This window comes from Oryza glaberrima, chromosome 5 (genome assembly GCF_000147395.1).
Source record: "Oryza glaberrima chromosome 5, OglaRS2, whole genome shotgun sequence".
Taxonomy (NCBI): Eukaryota; Viridiplantae; Streptophyta; class Magnoliopsida; order Poales; family Poaceae; genus Oryza; species Oryza glaberrima.
The window spans coordinates 16,742,719-16,760,037 of NC_068330.1; the positions used below are offsets into that span (position 1 = coordinate 16,742,719).

The following is a 17,319-nucleotide window of genomic DNA, read 5'->3' on the forward strand; positions in this document are numbered from 1 at the left end:
TCTCATGTTTCATTTAAGATGGTATCTTCTTGCAACATTTCTTATTTTTAATTATGAATTTTAGCTATTTCTAAATGGTATTCCTGCATAAACTATTACATTTTTTCTAATGTTGAAATTTATTTTATTATTTTCGAATTTTAATTAATCTTGTCTTGTTTTCCAGATATATTCTTTTAATATTCTTTTTATCGAATTAAAATTATTTTTTCCCTTCTACCCAAAAGTGCGCACATATATCAGATTGCACTTCTGACTGATGAAGCTGCCATGAAGGTGAAGGTCTTATGACATAAAATTATCTTTCCTGCGACGACTCATCTTTTATGAAATTATTAATTAAGTACATATTGAATTACGCACATATCTTTAGCCGCTGGCGTTTTGCATTTAGATTGCCTAATTAATCATAAGCCAGTGCCGCCATATGTATATGGCCTTTACTGCTAGGCTTGTGCATACAGCATATGGTATGCTATATGTATGTACTGTTTAGTTGTTGGCAAAATCTAATTCGTGCGCGCTCTCTGTTTTGCCTTATCGCGCGACACGTTCATCTGCCGTCTGATGCCACAAGTGCTGGTGCTTCCGTACATGACCTGGTGGTTTACGGACGTGGCATCATTTAGAGGAATTCAAATTGGAAGCCATGTGATGCTCTACGCTACGCCAGCTTCAAAAACAATTTTCTCTTAAACTAATCATCCGATCTACGATCCGATTACACCGTTGTATTCGTAAGAATTGAATCTTTATAACAAGATCTCACATGATTATATTTTGATGAAAAAATAGAAATTACTCTTATAATATATCTAAATTACTTTTAGATTTCACTAAATTACTTCTTAGACCCATAAAAGTAAATTTAATAAAGCCTAAAAGTAATTTACATATATTATAGAAGTAAGGTAGAACAAAAAGAAAGTAACTTTATCAGGATATTAAAAGTAAATCCATTATGGAGATAAAAACATGAGTCTATATAAAAATTAAATTTAATCAGTACAAATTACGTCATTGATTAAAAATGATTATAAAATAAACAATTCACAACATGAATGTATAGATTTCTTTTAATGTCGTAACAAGTTAGTTCACTTTTGTATTAAGTTACTTCCATAATATAGGTAAATTACTTTCAGGCTTTATTAAATTACTTTTGTGACTAAGAAGTAATTTAATGAAATCTAAAAGTAATTTAGATATATTATAAAAGTAATTTCTATTTTTTCATAAAAATATAGTCATGTAAGATCTTGTTATAAAGATTTAATTGTTATGAACACAATGGTGTAATCGGATCGTAAATCGGATGAGTAATCTAAGAAAAAATTCTATTAGAAAAAAAATACATGCACTTAGCTGGTTATGACCATACAGAGAACAGTCTCGCTGTAGACACGTCCTTAGTTGTTCCTATTCTCCTATCAATGCATGGGTGTATATATATGGTGAATTTGCATGACTCTCATTACAGATTACAGGCTCTAGCGCCATATGCATCCAAATATGTATGCCCGAGTCCTAATCCGATTACAGGCTTCAACAGGACCAACACCCATACGTCAAAAGCCTACTCCTAATTAATTTATGTTTCCTAGTATACGTAGACAGATACAAACATTGATCGGCCGAGTCCCATGTAGCTTTTTAGTTTTCTACTGCATTGAGGTTAGTTCCCAAAAATTATTTGTAGCCTTATTAAATCTCAACCGTTATAATTTAGGACTATCACGATCTAATGGTGTAGATTTTATCTTTTTCTTCGATTGATGTGAGAATTTCTAGCCTCCATAGCGAATGTGGTGCCTCCTTTCAAAGCTGTTTTAATAATATAATAAATTACCTATAAACATATATTGCACAATCAACATGTGGTCTCACCTATCATACACACATGCGTCTTAAAGTTCGTGCTACAGCTGGCTACAAATCTGTAGCCCGGTATTCTTATATCTTCTCTTTTATCTTTTTAAAATATGTTTATAGTTGGCTTTACATGCTATTATATAGGTACCGTGGCATCGGTGAGAGTTTTCAGAAAAAGAAATCCAAATAGACTGTTTTCCCTCGCTCTTTGAGACTTTTGACAAACGATCGAAAGTCATTAGCTTTTCCTTTTCTTAATTGCATGCATGATTACCACCATTTTAGAGGAGATTGCCGGAGAGTTTTGGTAAAAACGTACTAAAAAGTGGCAGTGAGGGTGCCACTCCCACGCTAGTAGGACTGGTAATGCCGTTTTCCTGTATGTCGTCTTTATTGCACGTTAACTTTGCGACCTACTCCTTGTGGACCCCAGATAATTTCCTCCATGGCATGATTCCTCCTATCGTACAATTAATATGGTGCTCTCAGTTAGTTGATCGACAGCTACCAATGATAGCTTTTCCATCCTCATAATGGGCAATGATTTCTTTGTCTCAAGGCAAGGAATTTTGATCCTTAACTGGCATCCTCACCGCCGAATCTGCAACTAACGACCTAGATGAATTGGAACAGAGCTACAGTAATGGATCTATAGTGTGCAGAAGTAAACCGAAGTACTCTGGCTATACTACGGCGGTATTTGAATATCTTAAAGATTTCAAGTAGAATGAAATGATAATAATATTTAATTAATTCAGTTTTAATTATTGTAAACTTGAAAAATGGATTAATCTGATATTTTAGAAAACAACTTTCATATAGAAAGTTTTCACACAAAACATACCGTTTAGCAGTTTGAAAAGCGTGCCACGAATATCCAAAACTTAATCCACTTTTTAAAGTGGAAACAAACGGAGCCTATATGCTGCTTCATGGGCTATAGCCAAGGGCGGAATTAGCATGGGGGCGACGGGACTTAAGCCTTCACTACCGATGCAAAAATCATATGAGATTACATGAAACCATCACTAAATTATTTTTACATATGTAGATAGAAAAGTAATTATAGATTTGTTTGGTTTATTCGGATCCCTCGCTATTATTTTTTAATTTATCACTGGCTATCATACTTTGCAATCAGTGTTACTATCTACCATAACTATATATAATCAATTACTACACTTCACAAGGAATAATAGTGCTAGTTATTTTCAGTGAGTAAGAAAAAACGAAAGAGAGGAAGTTCTTTATGACGTGGGAACACTTTCAAACCAGTTTGCACGATGGGATTGAACGTGGAAGACAGAAAGCAGGTTGACAAGCAAACGAAGCAATGCCCAATGCTAGGGCTCTAGCAACCTTAAAGTCGCAAATCAGGCTGCGTGATATACGACAGAAATCACCGACTGATCGACGCCCAGCTATCTCCCTCTTTTTTCTTTTTTCTTTTTTTGAGAACAGCTATCTCCCTCTTGTAGTCTTGTTTTCTTGCTCTTTCGCTCTGTTATTCCACATGGCGCCTGCCTAACAGAAAACTCAAGCTGTCCGTTTTGTTGGGATGTGATTGTGTTTCAGCTGGCTTTCTCAAGGCCAGGGCTGAACTAGCTGATCATGGCCAGGGCCTCTTTAGATCAATTTGTTGCGGTAAATTTTTTGATAAAAATTTTGGTGGTAAAAGATTTGACATTGTAATTTTATAAATTTGTGTTTATATGCATGATAAAATTTTGCCATTAATTGCTTATGCCTCTCTCATGCACGGAGCCTGATGCTTTTTTGCCAAATTTGTTACTATGGACTCCCAAATGATAAATGCCAATTTGCCTACTTTTTACTACTAGTATTTAGATCTATTTTGCTAAAAAGTGATTCAAAGCGGTAAAACTTTTGCCATTTTAGAGGATCTAAACAGGCCTATACTTTCTCCATGCTAAAATGTTACAAACTAATAATCTAGAATAAGTCTATTTTAGAACAACAAATCTATACAGATCCTCTGTTAGATTCGTAGTAAAAAGGTAGTACAAATACTTAGAAACTTGGTTGAATGTTAGATAAATTCCACAACTAAAAGAAAATTCGGTTGAAGAGGCGACCAACTCTTCTTTGCAAAGAAAAAAAAAAAGGCAACACAAAGATCTCTCAGAACTCAGAAGAGAGCAGGCGTCCTTCTTTTGTTCACTAGGAGAGCAAGCGTCTTGACACTGGGCAGATAATTATTGCGCCCAAAAAGCTCTCGGGGCATTTTAAAGCGGAATAAGCCCATTTGACTCCCTCAAATAAGCCCATTTGTTCTTTGGAGCCCACGTGAACGAACTTTTAGTCCGTCAGGTCAGCTCGTCGCCAACCCCTGGCCCTGTTCGGGAGGCCGAAATTCCGGCCTATACATGTGGACGGGCTAGGAGTCTGAGCTGAAATCCCAGGCCAAAATTCCGGCCTATCCATGTGGACCGGCTGGGAGTCTGAGCTGAAATCCCGGGGAAATGTCCACTACACGTTCCTCAACTACAAGTTGAGTTTAAATCACATCCCTTCAGCCGCAAAACCGAGTATAGATCATCCCCAACTTCTAGAAACGTGAGTGAATATTATGGAATAACCTAATATTAATTAAATAGAAGAAGGGGCAAGGCATCAAACCCAGAACGGCTAGCCGACCATCTTGTGGAGCTAGCCGGAAAACCCCTGGGCGTTTCTCCATATCCAACTTCTAAAACCGGTGTAAATTATGTTCGTCAGAAGTATTGTGAGTGGTTTTGATTGACGTGACACCGACGTGTGTTGTTTGACTTGATATTTATCCCATGTAGCGCTTATGTGGTACTCCCTCCATCTACTTTTGATAGTCATATTTCATCTTGACACACAGACCAAGGATAAGTGATTCTACTTATCATCCATTTATATATGCTACTAGTTATTCCTCGTAAAAAAGCGATTCATTAATATTTACATTTCTCGATGCCCATATAGCCAATCTTGTGTGGAAGAATAGAGAGTCACGCATTAAATACAAGAAAGCTATTAAGATGATAAGTTGTTGGATTGAAATATGCCTATCAAAAATAAATTTTTCAGATTTGGAAATATGACTATCAAAAGTAGATGGAGTAATAGAAGAAGATAAAAATTAAAACCATTAGTAGGACCCACATGTTGCGGGATCGTTTGGAGAAAATAAAATAAATAAGTGGGACTCATATGTCATAACCCATATTCTCCTCCTCTCTTCTCTCTTACCCATCTTCTCTTCTAAGCTCATTGGCCTTCTATCATCCTTCCTCGGTGTCGGCCCCCATCTACATCGGCCCTAAGATTGACAAGCGTATCATGGCCATTAGTGTCGAGCTCTTCACCGGCGCTCGTGGCCACCCCGCACCAAGCTTCCTTTGTACCGAGCTCCCCTCCACACCAAGCTCGTGCCGACCTCCCTCATCCACTCCTCTACCAATCCTAGGATAGAAGCCGTTGGCTTTAAGGGCTAGATCGATATGGCAACAACGTGGTGAAATGAGGGAGAAAGAGGCAGTGGCAACACGTGAGGACAAAGGACAAGGGAACGTGTGAGGACACGTGAGCTCCAACTCCATCCGTGTTTTCTTGGGCTATGGCAGCGGAAATGGGGGAACTCAACAAGGTCGGGTGTCGCGCGGTCCCATCCTCCTGGGCTGCTGCCACCGCTGAGCACGACTATCCTCGGGCTCCATCTTGATGGCCAGGAGATCAAGCGGGGCACTATCTTTTGAGGCATAGAGTGGGCACCTGCTTGGGGAGTAGAGGCGAACACTCAAGGAGTGGACAGAGGCTCGTCAACATGGGAGTGTCACACCTACACTACCGCGGCCCTCTTCCTCCCCTCCTTCCCCGTCGTAATGGTGAGCTTCTACCTCACCTCCTTTGAAGCCGCAATGTCCACCACCACACCTTGTGTTGGCTTTGCACGACTTTCGTTGTTGCCTCGGCGAGCCCACCTACACCGTCCTCACACACTTTCACCCCTTGAGAGGCTGAAGCCTGAGGAACACGACATGGCTCTTCTTCCTCCACTCTCTCAGATGAGGACAACAGGATCACCCGTCGTCTTCCAGTCTAGCGATTGGTCTAGCTCAGTGACACCATCACCGCCTAGCTCTTGTCCTACCGGCCGCTGCCCATTGCTTACCGCACTTCTCCACATCGATCGTCGCCTGGAGGGAGGCCTCAGATGATATGGGAAAGAGAAGGCAGAAGGGAAGAGGTGGAGAGAGGAGTAGAAGACTGGCCGCTGACATGTAAGGCTACCTGGGTCGCACACTGACTCAGCACCACGTCAGCCAAAACCAGGCATGCGCATAATACTGCCTTAGGATTTTGCTTGTACAGGTTTTAAGAGTTGAGAGACACATTATATCTCAATCGCAGTTGAAGGACGTGATTCAAACTCGACATCAAAAAGAGGGGCTTAAAGTGAACTTATTTCCAAATCCCGGTACACACCAACCATGATGGGCCTATTGGACCAAGAAATTTGGTCTTTCAATTCCAAATGAGGCCTAACCTAAGCCTAGATAAAAGAGGGTCCAACGAGTGAAGGGCACGCAAGATGAAGCTGTAAGCTGTTGTCCATTTTATTATCCAGTATTGAGCCGACAAAATCATGCCTCCAGCTCGTCGTTGCTATTTTGTATAGTGCAACTCTACTCCACTTGAAATGTTCCCTGCTCCACAGCTAAAGGTTCGCACCGTCAGCTGTCACGTGGTTGAGGTGCACACCCTGAACATTTCCTACAATTTTCTTTTTGCCAACTTGCGCGCTGCCAAATGACAGTCGATCGTGGTGTCCGCAGCTGTCGTTTTTCTTGCTCACGGCCTTCCAGCAAAAACTAGAACGTTTGTTTCGGACATGGTATATTCCATTATCACATTTGTGAGCGATTTTGAATTTGGTGCGTTTCATCAGCACTCGTGTAAAAACTCATGTGAAGTAAAATGTCCAATTGCTGCCGTCAATTGGTATTTTGGTAGTGGAAAAAGTTCGAATTACCTCCAAAACTATGTGACAGGACGAATTAACCCTCCTCTATTTAAAAATCCGACATATTTCATCCTCAACTTTTTTACCTGACGAATCAACCCCTAACAAACTTCGAAACTATTTTGGTCCTACATGATACACACGTGGTGGTCTAGTCAGCATAACATATAAAAAAGGGGAGGGTCCACATGTCGTGACCGAGAGAAGATACAAAACTATATGTGGTAGTCTAGTCAGCATAAAATATATATAAAAGGAAAAAGTACGAATTACCCCCCTGAACTATTACGGTCCCCCCGCGAACCATAAAACCGGGCATTCTTCACCCTCAACTATACAAACCGGACAAATTACCCCCCTCGACCCAATCCGCGGTGGTTTTGGTCCACGTGGCGTATGCGTGGCAGTCCAGTCAGCACTCTAATTATAAAAAAAATTATGGGACCCACATGTCATCTCCTCATCCACTCATCCTCTCTCTTCTCTCTCACTTTTGCTCTCTCAAAAAGGAGGACGCGCGGCGGTGTGCGGGGGAGGACGCGGGCACGCGGCGGCGACGAGCGGGCGGTGGCGGCGGCGCCGGGGGAGGACGCGGCGGCGGCGGGCGGCGCCAAGAAGGTGGCGGAGCGCCGGGGGCGGGGGATGAGGAGGCGGCCGCTCGGCGCTGCTTCCCCCCTCCCCCTCTCTCTCTCTCTGTGTGGCGCCGTCGGGACAACAGGCAAAGTGGGGGCGGCGCACCTCCGTCGCCATCCTCGTCGTCGTCCTCGTCATCCCCCGCCGCCGCCGCCTCCGCATCACCCGTCGCCGCCGTGCGCTGCATCCTCGTCGTCGTCCTTCTCATCCCCCCTCGTCGGCGCCGCCATGTCCTCCCCGGCGCTCCACCACCGCCCGCCCGCCGCCGCGTCCTCCCCGGCCCACCGCGCCCGCCGCCGCGTCCGCCGCCGCCCGCCCGCCGCCGCGTCCTCCCCGGCGCCGCTGCCACCGCCCGCCCGCCGCTGCCGCGTGCCCGCGTCCTCCCCCGCACGCCGCCGCCACCGCCCGCCCACGTCGTCCCCCGCACGCCGCTGCGCGTCCTCCAGTTTGAGAGAGAGAGAGGAAGAGTGAAAGATAGAAGATAGAGGATGAGAGGATGAGGAGATGACATGTGGGTCCCACAATTTTTTTATAAATAGAGTGCTGACTGGACTGCCACACGTACGCCACGTGGACCAAAACCACCGCGGATTAGATCGAGGGGGGTAATTTGTCCGGTTTGTATAGTTGAGGGTGAAAAATGCTCGATTTTGTGGTTCGGGGTGGTAATTCAGACGACCACGATAGTTCGGGGGGTAATTCGTACTTTTTCCTATATAAAAAATGGAGGGCTCACATGTCGTAACCGAGAGAAGATACAAAACTGACAAGTAGCACCCATTATTTCTTTTTTGCTGACTAAATTGCCACATAGGACCAAAACTATTTCGGAGTTGGTAGAGAAGTAATTCGTGCAGTATTAAAAATTAATGATGTAGAATATCTAATATTTAATTGAAGGGTAATTCGTACTAATACAATACTTCAGGCAGGATACTTCAAAACTTGTTAGGTATTTGAAACAAGAAGGCAAATCTAAAAGGTTCATTCTTAGACAATGATTCCCAAGGCACTCTTCCTATTTCACTGTTTCTTGATCACGGGACTGTCCGGACACTGCCACGCACGGAGGAGGATGACGACCTATCGAAGCCCATGTCTACACACGTACTAGTACAGTAGTACAGAGAAAAGCTAGCGCTGCTACTGTAGTACGTGCCGGAAAGTTTGTCCCCATGTCTAGTGCCACCCAGTCCCCGTGTGGCGACCCTGTCTGCTACGACGGCTACTCCCTCCCACGCACGGACGCGCACAAACACAAAGCCGTGCACAAACACAAAAGCCGTGCCGTCCATCGCACACATTGACGTGCAACCCGACGCCCCCGCGCCGCTTTGCACGCGCGCGCCCGGCCCCCATGCCTTGACCACCGCAGCTATCGCCCGCCCCCGAATTCCGGCCGGCACCGCACCGCCTCACGCAGGTTGATCCGCCAATCCCCAGGCCCGAAAACCACATGGATCCCCGCGTCATGTACTCCACCCATGGGCAGGCGCGTGTCAGCCCGTGTCCCCTCGCGCAGGCAGCCGCCTGCGCCTGCATCCAACCGCCCGCACGAATCCCCGGCCTGATCCCTTGTCCCGTGGCGTGGCACGTAGTACTAGTACGTGCATCATGCATGCATACAGCCAGCCAACACAGGGGAGGAGCACTGGCCTGCAAAGCGGCAGATTCCAGATCTGCGCGCATGTTCCAAGACCTGCGTGATTCCATCGCCGCGAAGGATCCAACGGGGGGAGAAGGGATGGCTGCTGGCAGGGCGCGCACGGTTCGAGACACCCAACGTGGACCAATCATGCAACCACAGTGTTGTCCTTCTGGAGAGAAAACTAGTGTATCACCAATCATCACCGGCTCCATTCCATTCCTTAATTGCTTATAATTAGTACTAGTACAGTAGTACTACTACACCAATCTATATATTCCATCTTACAAAAGTGTTGAGATAGAAAGAAAAGAAATACAAAAAATAATAAATAATTAATTGAATTATTAAAAGCCAAGGAGAGAGAGAAAGAAAAAGAAAACCATGGCACCACTTCACGGACACCAGCTTACTATATTATACACATACAGCAACCCTAGCAGTAACTTGCTGGTGGCGTGGTGGTGCCCCCGTTGCTCCCATCACACGTTGGCCGTGGGAGCAACTGGTTATTTAGCGCATGTATATATGTATAGTACATAATTAATTTAATTAATTCCACTGACAATTCAGCACTGCAATTGGAGTTAGTTGTGCCTGTTTTTTTTTCTCTTTCTTTTTTTTCTTCATTTTTGAGAGGATTGTTTCTTCGCCGGCGCCGCTTGGCCCCGTACCGGCTTGTGCACGTTGCCCTTGCTCTTGCCCTTCTTCTTGGGGTGGACGGATCCCGGCGACGACCGGGGGATGAACACGCCGGTGCCCTTGCTGCCGCACAGCTGCTGCTGCTGCTGCTGCCACGCCCTGACGGCGGCGTTGTCGCCGGCGCCGATCATGCCGCCGCCGTTGTTGTAGCTGGCGGCGTGGTGGTACAACGTGTAGGCCGGTGGCGCCACCATCGACGCGCCCATCGGCACATGGGCGAGCGAGAATCCCTGTTGTTTTTGTGTGATTCCAACCAAATGGGCTAGCTGTTAGTGTCGAGGCGTTGCTGCGATGTAGGGGCGCACATGCATATGGTCGATGCGATTGATGTGATGCGATCATGGCGGAGAAGAAGAAGAAAAAAAAAACACTTTATCTATATTTATTCCTGTATAAACTAAAAATCCAGTGGCCAATAGCTAGCTGTAGGAACAACATCAACAACAACAGCAATTAGCTAGAAGGAGCAGCTCATGGCAACTTGCGTGCATGCAAAGATTTGGTGAGCACCCCGGGATCTTGTCACGGAGCATGAGATGGGATTATTAAACCAACATCATGCATGCAGTTATATGTAAATGTACGAGTAATTATTTTAGCAAAAGAGACATGCAGTACGGGTCGCATGATGAGGTGTCGTGTGCAAGCAACGTCGATTGGATTAGAGCAAGTATAATAATGAGTTGTAAGCCTACTATAAACTTATGTAGAGGAAAGAGAGAGTGAAAAATCAAAGGTGTGGGCTCTTATGCAGGAGCTAGCTTATCACAAACTCCAAGACAAATACATTAAATGCATAAGTGAGAGATAGAGAGAAGAGAAGAATAATATAGCCAACCTTATAGCTAATCTATTATATATGTTGGCTTTAAGATGAGCTAATAGTAGTAAATGAGCTATACTATTATCCTTGCTCTTAGGGCACCCACAATGGTTATCTATAAGAGATTTATGTCAGCATATTTTCCTACTTGAAAGATATTAAATGAAGAGAGAGAGCAAAACTATCTACTAGCTTATAGATAGTCTATAGAGAAAAACGAAGCAATGCATGAGAGAGCTATAGATACCCATGTAGATATACTATTGAGATGGTTTACTATTAATCTAGTCTATTCATGATATGTACATGTTTTACAGAGAACACCTTAATTTAACATTGGGGTGCTCTTAGAAGCTTGGAGCACCAAGCAACATCGATCGATCGAGCGCTTGTCGCATCGCGTGCAGGCCTAAAAACAACTAAAATTCTTTTGACTATCAATGCGTGCGAGGAGAGTGCCGACCGACCATCTGCTTATGCATTGCTTAACTGGATTTTTTGGAGCTACCAATTACGCACCGTGCAGCAGAGGATATGACAAGATAACAATTAGTTAAGCAGCGATTAGTGGGGCCTTAACTGGAGGTTTGGAGCTAATTAATAAGCTGTTAAGTTAGCTATTACTCGCTATACTAGTTAATTAAACACCTAACTAATGTGACATGTAGCGACGCGGATCGTCTGCAGCCACGGGCAATGGGAAGACGTTTCTTGCAAGTTTCTAGTTCAAGAATGGCCAGTGAAAGAGACATGGCTGTGGTTCTGCATAACACCCGTGCACATCATGGGGCCCTTCCAGCGGCTAACGATTTGGATTAGAGCAGATTTTAGTTGGCCCATTGTGCTCTATCTCGCTGGGAAATGGCACTTAATATAAAAACAATAACCACTAAAAAAACAACCATTTCCGTGCTATCTATCTGTCCTAGTACTCAGGGTTTGCTGACAACTTAACATGAATTTCACAAAACATAATATCGTACGATTCCTCCAAAACGAAATGCTAAAAGGCACTTTAGATTCAAGGCTTATCGACTGATGATGATTCTTTGCTTGCGTCTGTGGGGCCCAAGGAGAATTTGGCAACAGCAACACAATATGTAAATGGTCAATTTCCTACGAAAGGTGTTTGTTACTCCTCTTACTTACACTACAGGCTCACACTGACGTACATACACAAGTGAACGAACGAATATCGTAGTGTATAGCTCATAAGTGCACATATGCACACTTATGACTCATGAGCAGTAGTGGTAGCTCAAAGCACACGCATATGCACATGCAACCGTGCAACGGTGTCATGTATAGTAGCTACGGAGTAGCTAGCTATACCGTCGATCATAATTAGCAGCCAGCGAAAGTGTGCCGTGCAGCTAAGTCCTAACCAACAACACAGCACGGCAACAGCAAACAGCACGTAGCACCTGCGCACATGGCGCGGTAGGAAGCCGAGTTTAATGAAACCAGCTGACGCTTAGCCAGCTACGCGAAGAGCAAAAGCACCTGTTCATAAGTTGGCCACTCCTGTTCTTTGAATATATATATACATATTTTTGAAATTTCGTCAATCTATTGGGGGGCGAAGAACAAAGGCTTGATCGGTGTTTCGAAGGAAAAAAAAAGAATAATTAAAGATTGGTTATGCAATTTGGTTCGGTTTGGTTGTGTGCAAGGGCAACCACGTGCGTGGAGGCGCTGCAACTACCAAACTAACAGCCGCGAGAAGGCGAGAGAAGCCGCAAGAAGAACCCAACGCCCCCAACCGAAACGAGCTAACGCTACTAGCTAGCTCACATGCACGCGTGCACACGCATGCTTGATGAATGATATGATATGATGACGACGCGGCAGAAGAGGAATACAAGAAAAAACAACGGAGGCTCACCGGGATGGGCGCGGCGGCGGAGGCGGGGAAGCGTGCGGCGCCGAAGTCGGCCGCCTCGTCGTCGTCCGTGATGAGGAGCGATATCCGCTTGCTGAGCTCGGCGAAGAACACGTCGTCCTCCATCATCTCCACCTCCATCCTTTTCTCCTCTCCTGCTGCGATTGACCTCGAGGTTGGAGACCGGAGCTTGAGTTTGAGCACGAGCAGCAGGAACTAAGAAGGGATTAGCACTAGCAGTAGCAGCAGAGGAAGAAGCAGAGGAGGAGGCGTAGCGTTTGCCTTGGCCTTTGCCTATGGCGGCCTCAGGGGGAGACGTTCCGCTTTAATAAGCTCGCACCAGGCGTCATCAGAGTTCGGGGTTGGGGTGGCTGGCCGTGGGCCCCGTGGAGCAGTTGGCCAATCCCTACTCGGAAAGGTCGTGGGCCCCACGAATGTGCAGCGCGCTGAGCAGTTCGCCAGGTGGGCCCCTCATGTCAGAGTTCCGGGATTTCCCCATCCACGAGAAATCCCCCGACGAGATATGTCCGAGACGTGCGCGCGTACAGTAGAGCTGAGAGCTTATCGCAATTTGGGTTCTGCGATTAGGGAGGGGGTAAGGGTACGGTACCAAGGTCCGACACAGATAGAGTTGTCGGATTAGACCGCTTTGAGCCACAGGTATAGTCTGATCTTGACGTGGGAGATCCGGATCAGAAGATGCAAAAAGCCGTCCTTTTTTCTCTCACGAATTGTATCAGAATCGAAGCTGGTTTCTGTTTACTCGAAAAGGATTAGTCCCCAGCCTTGGTGGTGGTTAAACAAAAGATCTCAAGGCACAGCGAGCCCTTTGTTACAAACTTGAGCGTACACCATACACCATGCTGCTTTACAGAACAAACCGGGGCCCTAGTACTACTACTACTACCCGTTTTATTACCACACTGCACAAACCTTTTACTACCACGCTGCATATACATATGCCACAAGGCACTGTACGAATGCGACGGCGTGACCACACGATGATTCCCGCGGTAACGTGACGAAGAAAGCGACCGGGGTTTCGCTATTTTAGGCGCGATATTACCTGATGATATTGGTACAATAAAGCGTATGGAGTGTTTATCCTCTTTGTTCGCAGGAGGAGGATGAGGCTGCTCCGACGCCGAGTCGGCCACCGAAGCCATCATCATGGCGTGAAAACACCCCCGCGATTGGGGCCGGATTACGCTGCACTGCACCGCACCGCCTCCCCACCCCCCCGAGCTGCGCTGCGCCCATGCACATGGTCGCCAGGGTGGGGGCGCACCGCCTGCCTGCCTTTCAGGCTGGGACCCCCAACGCCCTTTTGCCTGCATCAGCGGCTGTCGCATTTGCGCTGATTTGTTCCCAGCAAAACACCATGTGTGCATGTCAAGTCCTGTCCAGCCCGCCCGTCCGTCGGCACAGACTGCAGTGCTAAGTACGCCTGGAAATCGTGTTTAGATCATCATCGGGTTGGCTGGCGATGATGAACTCTGAACTGGGTTGGTGCGGTGCACCACCGGCGCATGCAGAGCAAGTTGCAGGTAGGCAGGCTGTGCACAGCAGCCACAGGACGGGCGGCAGCGGGCAGCTGCAGCGGTTGGTTGCCGTCGTGGGCTGGGCCTCCACCACCAGGTCGGCTGCGCGCGCCCGTTCCTATCCGGAAACCCGGCGACGGGATTGGATGGATGGATGGGCGAAATATACTAGGGAGAGCGAGAGCGGCGGGGAGAGGACGCGGGCGCTCCACGTCGTCCTACTCCCGCTCGGTGGGGGGCCGCCTCCGCCGCCGTCTGGGGTCAGCCGTCAGCAGCCGCTCGTCGCTCGAGAGAGAGAACGGGAGCCCTGTGGTACGGGCTGATCGCGACGTCGCGTTTTGGACGGGAGCACGAGGGCTAGGACTAGTACTCCGTGTATGTGGTGATCCGTGGCGGTGTCACGGTGTGGCTGGCTGTCGCGCGGAGCGGCCGGTTGATCCGTGGGCGCGGCCCGTTGGATTTGGATCCGCGGCTTGGCTCGGCTGGGCCCCGGCGCGCACGGGCTTTGTTGTGTACGGCGCGCGCTTCGCGGCCTCGCGAGCGCCGGGCGCGACGTGCGGTGCGGTGGTTTTGTTTGCGGGGGTTTACACCCAAGCCCGAGGTCGGCCGTGCCGCAGTGGCAAGAGCGAAGAGCGTCTCGGGGTGTTGCCAGTGCGGCGGCGGTGAGGCGAGGGAGACGTTGTTTCACTCACCCTTGTCGCCGTCGCTGCCGATTGCTCGAGAAGTCGAGATGGACGGAGGAGTAGGTAAAGCGGTACTCAGCCAATAGGAGGCGGCGGAGGCAGGCAGAAAGGAGAAATTGGACATTCTGCCACTGTCAAGAGTGGGTTTCGCCACAATGCCATTCCGCAGAATGGCGTTGTTAAAATCCACTTCTAACTGATGCCAAATCGTTGCTTTGCCATATTGGCCATTTCACAAGATTTTCACCATTTTTTCCACTTTAATGGACCAAAATACCCCCCTCTCCCCTGCAGTTTTTCTCCTTCTCCGGCGAACAAAATAGGCGGCGTTATGCGAGGAGGCGCGCCCCACGCCGCCCCTCCCTGGTTCCCCACCGTGCCGCCGCCTCTCCCAGCCAGCCGCGCCGCCGTCTCTCCCCGCCAGCTGCGCCGCATACCAGCCCCCGCCCCTGACGCACAGCGATGTCGCCGTCGCCCTCGCCATCGGACCGGGAGGCCGCGAGGCGTACATGGTGGCGAGGACCCGAGCAGCAGGGGGAGCAGGAGAAGAGGAGGCGCGGGTGGGTGGGGCGGTAGGGGAGACGACCGGGAAGAGGAGGAAGGCCGTGGATGTGGCGGCCATGGCCAGCTCTGCTGGCAGCGGTTGGCCGCCTACCAGCCCCCACCACCAACGCCTCCCCCACCGTGCCGACTCCTCTCCTACCAGCTGCGCCGCCGCCTCCCCCTGGCCCCGCGACGCCGCCGTCACCCTCGCCATCGGACAGGGAAGCGGCAGAGGAAGCAGGAGAAGAGGAGGCGCAGGTAGGTGGGATGGTGGGGGAGACGGCAGGGAGGAGTAGGAAGGCCGCCTGGCCGGCGCGGCGGAGCGGAAGCGGAAGTACTTGCCGATGGCCATGTTGCAGGCGCCGGCGACGAGGCCAGTCTCCTTGGCCTCCGCCACGGTGAGCTCGGCGTCACCATTGGTGGCAGACCGAAGGGTATTTTGGGTAGCCCGGGTGGGAAATCAGGTGGAAATGGAATGAAATGGCTCAAATGGCAAAACAAATGTAAACCCAGTCTTGACAGTGGCATTTTAACGACGCCATTCCGCGGAATGGCATTGTGGCGAAACCCACTCTTGGCAGTGGCAGAATAGCCAATTTCTCGTCAGAAAGAGGCGGTGGCCGGTGGGATTTCCCAGCTTTAGGCGACGGTGGCATTGTCCATCGTTGATATGCAAAATTAAGAGCGCTGAAATCGATCCTACTGAGACTTGGTTTCAGGTTATTTGAGACTATAAAATAAGCACGCTCGTTGACGCGTTATTTTCATAGCCCGTGCGTAATCTTAATGTTGAAATTTTATCGAATCATATCAGAGTCAATGATTCTCTAATGTTATAAAATTTGATTATTAAAAGTACAGTTCGTCAAAATTAGCACCTTAATTAAAGCCAATAATGTATTTTGTGAAAGCAAGGAGTATTTTTAATGGTATATTATATTTACATGTGATTTACGATAGTTCAAAATATCAATTTCTCAATACCTAATTTTTAAGAAAATAATTTTAATTCGTTTGTTTGTGTTCTTGAATAATTATCACGAACTTGGTTTCATTTATCATCCATTAGCTAGACATGTGTTCATGGTTTTCTTCTCTTTTTTCACAACATAAATAAATCCGGTCTCTTCTTGGGACATACTACCTCCATATTTTAATATATAACGCCGTTGACGTTCAACGTTTGACCATTCGTCTTATTCAAAAAATTTATGTAATTATCATTTATTTTATTATGACTTGATTTGTCATCAAATGTTCTTTAAGCATGACATAAATATTTTCATATTTGTATAAAAATTTTGAATAAAAGAATGGTTAAACATTGGTCGAAAAGTCAATGGCGTCATACATTAAAATACGGAGGGAGTATAACGCGTGCACTTAACTATTACAATCACAGCATACAGTTATTTTCATGCCCTTTCTAAAAAAAATTTCATGCCCCCAACATTGAAAAAAATTACTATTATCATATATAATTTTTTATTCGATGTTCTTTAACAATTGTGCATATAAGTTAAATTTTCAATGAGCAGCTCATATAAGCTAGCTTAATAGCTATGATACGTTATGTTAATACATGGAAACAAGTAATCAAGTTACGACATGGGGTTTCAGTTACACAGACATGGAACGGTTCTAATGATCAGGTGGAAGCTGCGGCCACGGGAAGTCTCTCGATGTTTCATTTTTATCACCTCACTCGTCATTTTTTTTTACCTCATACGTCCTCCGTTTCACCATATAAGACTTTTTAGCATTGTCCACATTCATATAAATGCTAATGAATCTAGATGAATGTGGGCAATTCTAGAAAGTTTTACATTGTAAAACGGAGGGAGTATATAGCTCCAGTTTATCTTCGTATCCAACCCTGCCACTTGGTCCAATCCAAATCCGGCAAAACGGCCGGCTTGAGATTAGTTGATTGATTATGCTATATTGCTATCATACGTTGCTTTGGTTGAGGCATTGGCGA

General features: G+C 46.8%; 1 protein-coding gene across 1 annotated transcript; it reads right to left on the reverse strand.

Moving 5' to 3' along the window:
* Positions 1 to 9,354: 9,354 nt before the first annotated feature.
* Positions 9,355 to 12,875, reverse strand: LOC127774418 (uncharacterized). Its single transcript, XM_052300660.1, has 2 exons — positions 12,575 to 12,875; positions 9,355 to 10,096 (listed from the first exon to the last, which is right to left on the reverse strand). Exons 1-2 carry the CDS (start codon positions 12,710 to 12,712, stop codon positions 9,791 to 9,793), a joined length of 444 nt encoding a protein of 147 aa, XP_052156620.1. The 5' UTR covers positions 12,713 to 12,875; the 3' UTR covers positions 9,355 to 9,790.
* Positions 12,876 to 17,319: the final 4,444 nt, after the last annotated feature.

What these genes read in the sequence shown, in the direction of transcription:
- LOC127774418 (XM_052300660.1), bottom strand. Translation starts at nt 12,712, where the DNA reads ATGGAGGTGGAGATGATGGAGGACGACGTGTTCTTCGCCGAGCTCAGC. An exon ending in CCGCCGCCGCGCCCATCCCG is followed by an intron (nt 10,097 to 12,574) that starts GTGAGCCTCCGT and finishes CAAAAACAACAG; the next exon opens with GGATTCTCGCTCGCCCATGT.